This window comes from Morone saxatilis, unplaced genomic scaffold (assembly GCF_004916995.1).
Source record: "Morone saxatilis isolate NCDOM2014 unplaced genomic scaffold, NCSU_SB_2.0 Contig12, whole genome shotgun sequence".
NCBI lineage: Eukaryota > Metazoa > Chordata > Actinopteri > Moronidae > Morone > Morone saxatilis.
The window spans coordinates 8,983,222-8,988,555 of NW_023339674.1; the positions used below are offsets into that span (position 1 = coordinate 8,983,222).

A 5,334-nucleotide genomic window follows, 5' to 3' on the forward strand; every position below is an offset into this window, starting at 1 on the left:
CGGCTTTATGGTTTATGTCCTCTCTCTCCTCAGCTGGTGGAGCTGAAGAATGGAGAGACATACAACGGCCACCTTGTCAGCTGCGACAACTGGATGAACATCAACCTGAGAGAAGTTATCTGCACCTCAAGGGTAAAGCTAAACTCTGCGATCACTTTAGACACTTCCAGCAGCGAGAGAGGAAAAGTAGCAATAGACATCTCTGTGGTCCAGTGTTAACATGTAGCTTTAGCTGTAGGTGTCAGTGTTGTCTGCAGAGTCTCTTGCTGTAGATAAGTTGCATCACTCTGAAAATATAACGGGCAACAAAATATTATGGCCATTAATCACAGAGGCTTTTAACAGTCACTCCATAGTTCATACTTTTAAGATTAATTAAATTTTTTTGGTCCAGTACTTTTGTGTTTTTTATCTTCTACTGTTGTTACTAGTTGATCCAGCCTCTCAATGTTTAATTTCAGGTGTCATAATTTACTAAACATGCTACTGTGGCTGAAATTAACAATTAATTAACTTACTAATTTATCAGTGAGTCTACAAAACGCTGATCAGGGCAAATTGCTTATAAAGTCTAATGTCAAATACAGCAATCCTTTGCATTGGATTTGCTGATCAGCAAACATTTCTCTGGATAACTGACCGAAGAGATTAATCAGTTTTGAAAATGTGAATCATTTACCCCTCTGTTGATTTATTACTTAATTATTCCACCAGTCAGTTAAGCATTTGTTCCCATTTTGCAGTTGTGAAGTGTGAATAGAATCTCACTTGAAAAGACCCTCCGATTATTCTGTATCAAAATGATGGTGGGCAAAAAGCCAAAACGTTAAATGAAGGTAAATGACTGAGCAAACACAAATTTATTTTGGCCTGTAAATAATTACTAAAAAAAGGGTGAAAAAGCTACAAGAAAAATAGCAATTCTGCCAATCAAAGTACAATAGAAAACATAGGACAGAGATCCTCAACAGACCTCAAAGATGTAGACTGAAACTTTTTAAAAGTGACATTACTCTTAGGATGCGTTAACACCCCCACTCCCCTCTGGCAGGATGGAGATAAGTTCTGGAGGATGCCCGAGTGCTACATCAGAGGAAGCACCATCAAGTATCTGCGAATTCCAGACGAGATCATCGACATGGTGAAGGAGGAGGTTGTGTCGAAGGGCCGCGGACGTGGAGGCACCCAGCAGAACAAACAGCAGGGCAAAGGAAGAGGAGGAGCCGGCCGCGGTGAGTGGAAACACACGCTGCAGCTGAGGGCCGTTTGTGTCCTGTTTCCAAACTTCTCTGCTAATATAAAGCGCACACCCTCTCAGGATCATCACTTTTGCCCAAAACATTAAAATGCTTCATTAATTTATGTGTTTTTAAAGCAATTATCAGTTAGGATCATTGTGCTCTAGAAAAAGTAAAAAGTTGTAAATTATTCCCAGATATGTGTACAGACCACATTTTTATTTCTATGTACACAACATTTTTTGACTTCTTGTCATTCATGAACTGGGATAGTGGCACACAGAAATACTCTACAAGCCAGATGAGGGCTCAAGGTGTTTTTGTTTGCATGTTTTTTTTGAGCGCGACTATCACAGTACCTGTATTCACCTCAGCACCTTGTTCACTCAAAGTGAAACCTGTCAGACATTAGATGACTTGACTAAATCTGGCAAACTAAGTGATTACACATATTTTTCTGTCTGAACAAAACTGACCATAGCTAACAAAGATGACATTCCTCTCTCCACCTCTGGCCCTCTCTGTAGGTCTGTTCGGTGGCCGTGGCAGGGGAATGACCGGCCCTGGTCGGGGACAGCAGCAACAGCAACAGCAACAGCCGCAGCAGCAGGATAAGAAAATGGGCAAACCACAGGGAATGAAGAACCAGCACTAAGAGACAACATTAAACCATCAACAACACATAACTCAGTGATTACTCCTTCAGTACATGAAGATAAAATTAACTCTCTGGTGTTTCTTTCTGCTGTGATATTTGTCAAGACTGACCATTGTAGAAATCACACTGGGAGAAGTAAAGAGAAGCTGTGCTTTTGCACTGAATTTTGTTTTTTAGCATCTGTAAGTTGCTTTTTTTTATTATGACCACGTACCAGTGTATCAGTCTCAGACTCCTTCTTTAGTATCAATGTATATGTATCATTACAACTTTGCAAGAATGTTTTGTATCATAAATCACATTATATTATCCCAAAAAACAGTTTTCCATCAGTTGGTACACTGGAATTAGGTTTTTATTTTAATTTCTTTGGTGGTAGTTTTCATGGTAAAGAAACTGCCCTGCCCCAACTTATGTTGCATGAATATTTTTTTTTAACTTGCTCTTTATTTTTGTGTTGTCTGTAAAGTTCTGTGGTTTTGCAACCTTTTTGTTTGTCTGCTGCGCTGTACGGTCCGATCACAGCAGTAGATTGACAGTCAGGGAACGAGGAATCAGCCCCTGAAAATCAACACTTTTGTTAAAGCATTTCTAAGATGACACATAATAATTACGATTTCCAAAAAAAAAAAAAAAATCTCATTTTCTTAAGTCTGAAATGATTAAGTCCAACGTGTTTCGTGTTGGTTGGGTTTCATTTTATTTTTGTAGCTAAAGACGGTGTTGTAATTTATTTACATGAGAACATGAGAATAAAACAACTTTTGTTAAAGCTGTTGTATTTATTTAGAACTGATCGTCCTTTTAAAGATTCAATCACAGCTTGCTGCTGTTGGTTCTCTTCAGATATGTTACTGTTACATTTAGTGTGTCCTTTAAAGATTCAGTGTGCAGAATTTAGGGGCATCTAGCTGTGTACTTAGAGATCGTAACTCCCTCTTTTTACCCCCCCCCTCCAAGTGTGAAAGAGAAACTAGTGACAGTGAAACATTCCCCTATCAAGAGCCTGTGTGCGGTTTGTCCCTTCTGGGCTACTGTAGATACATGGCAGACTCCATATAATGCGACCCAGTCCTGTAGATAAAAAATTTTCATTCTAACAAAAACATAATTCCTATTCTCGGGTGATTGTACACTAATGAAAACATATATGAATATTATATTCTGTTTCTGCTAATAGATCCTCCTAAAAGTTACAGACTGGATCTTTAAAATAGTGATTATGATTTTTGATTTGACGTCTTGATGTTCAGGGTTTACTAATGTGGACAATATGCTGTATAATGAATACAAAAGTTAAAATCTAATGAAAAGGTTCAGCAAAGTCTTGTCAGTTCATATGAATGGGACCAAGAAAAGATTCAAATTATTTATTTTAGTAGCATAAATCTTACACATTGTCTTTAAAGTTTTGAAAAACACAATTACATGTAAACTTGATGAAAGGTTGGAATACCAAATCCTGCTCTGATTCCTGCTAAGAATCTAATTTCTCACAATAAAAAGAACCAGATTGCATCTTAATCAATTACAGAAAGCTTAACAGATACATTTAGTACGACTGGATCAGCAGATCAATTGTGTCTTTCTTGGATCAGATTGGAATTAAAAGTGACTCTAACTGAATCTAATAGATAATAATAATATCTTAACAGTCTCAATCTAAAAAAAAACTTTGCACATAAAAGAATACATACTTTCAATATGATTGACAATGTCTCAGGTAAGTATATATAAACTGATTTAATGATTAGTAAATACAAATGACATAATTTCAAATTGTAATAATCACTCCTATAATAAAAACTAACATATGAACATTTATATATTTGACTTGTTTGACATAGTTGGATTAAAAATAAGACTTAAAATGTAAAAAAAAAAAAGGATTTTAGATTTTCTGAAATTAGAAAACTTCAGTAAAGAGTTCACACACACATATCCAGGCTTTCAAACATCCTTGTGGTCACACACTATGACCATGATTGTCTAGACTCTAAAACCTAAAACATGTCGAGACTGAACAAAAAAACCAAACATAAATCAGATAAATCAAATACATCAAAAAATATCCAGTCTCTTCCACACAAACCTTCTCAGCTATGTGTCTGATAATTCTACCATAATTTCTTTTAAAGATTTGTTTTAAGATAAAAAGAAAGTGTAATAAAAGTAAAAAGTTAAATGACCACCCTGCAGATTCATTACCTTGACTATAAAATGGTGGTCAAACAATAAAATAAACTTTATGCAAAAGATGTAAAAAATAATCCTGAAACTGATAATAAAAACATCTATATTTGTCAAAGGCATACAACATTTTCCTCTTATAATCTAAAACATGTTGAGACTGAACAAAAAAACCCAAACATAAATCAGATACAAACAGAACATAAATCAGATAAATCAAAGACATCAAACAATATCCAATCTCTTCTACACAAACCTTCTCAGCTATGTGTCTGATAATTCTACCATAATTTCTTTTAAAGATTTCTTTTAAGATAAAATATTTTTGTAATAAAAAGTAAAAAAAAAAAAAAACGTATAATAAAAGTAAAAAGTTAATTGCACCACCTTGCAGATTCATTATCTTGACTATAAAATGGTGGTCAAACAATAAAATAAGCTTTATCCAAAAGATGTTAAAAATAAATCCTGAAACAAATAACAAATACAAATAATATAAAACACCTTTTTTAATTATTTCAACTATATTGATAAACTGTAAATGATCAGCTGGCTCATGTTAACACTAAATAAACTGTATATATTCAAAGCTTCCTGCATTCAGGTTTAATAATTCTTGGTATGCTTCATTGGTTTTTAAGAGCCTTGAGTTGTTTGTTATCCTTCATACAAAATTCAATAACAGAAAAATATTTAAAAGATTTATATATATTAAAATGTTGGGCCCCCTGGTAGCTCACTTTGTAGAGCACATACCACATATGGGCCCTTTGCTGTATGTCATCCTCTCATCTTCACTGTCACGATCCAAATAAAGCAAAAAGGTACAAAAGGTAAATCTAATTCTCTAAACTCTTCCAATTCATCCCTCCATCATCCATTCCTGTTTGGCTGTGATGGCGTATTTCCAGGTCTCCACAATCTTGGAGAGCTTCAGACCTTCAGGAAACTTGTCTTCTACGTAAAGAGGCACCTCCACTTCTTTACGGTCCATGTAGGCAGCCACAGTCTCTTTCACACTGAGAAGAAGGAACAAATATGAATCTTAACACATTACTTTCTCAGTTGTGTTCAAAAGAAGGTCCACGTTTACATATTTAGCCACCTGACAACCTGGGGGAACAACACTTCCCCACTCACAGCATATAACATCAAGCATATACAATCAACATAAAGGAAAGGAAACAAAATTATTCCATTTATGATACTTGTACTTTCCTACAGAATTATTAATGGAAATATTAATAA

The 5,334-nt window shown here is 35.1% G+C and overlaps 2 protein-coding genes across 2 annotated transcripts in view; one reads left to right on the plus strand and one right to left on the minus strand.

The window, feature by feature from the left end:
* lsm4 (LSM4 homolog, U6 small nuclear RNA and mRNA degradation associated) overlaps positions 1–2,668 on the plus strand; it is a 3,937-nt gene extending 1,269 nt beyond the window's left edge. Inside the window, exons 3-5 of the mRNA XM_035653945.1 lie at positions 34–132; positions 1,052–1,232; positions 1,766–2,668. Coding sequence (XP_035509838.1) covers positions 34–132; positions 1,052–1,232; positions 1,766–1,893 — 408 coding nt within the window. The 3' untranslated portion in view covers positions 1,894–2,668. The remainder of the gene's footprint in view (positions 1–33; positions 133–1,051; positions 1,233–1,765) is intronic.
* A 1,367-nt stretch (positions 2,669–4,035) lies between these two features.
* Positions 4,036–5,334, minus strand: part of LOC118322369 (E3 ubiquitin-protein ligase rnf213-alpha-like) — a 30,225-nt gene continuing 28,926 nt past the window's right edge. Inside the window, exon 51 of the mRNA XM_035654032.1 lies at positions 4,036–5,105. Within this exon, the coding sequence (XP_035509925.1) occupies positions 4,949–5,105 (157 nt within the window). The 3' untranslated portion in view covers positions 4,036–4,948. The remainder of the gene's footprint in view (positions 5,106–5,334) is intronic.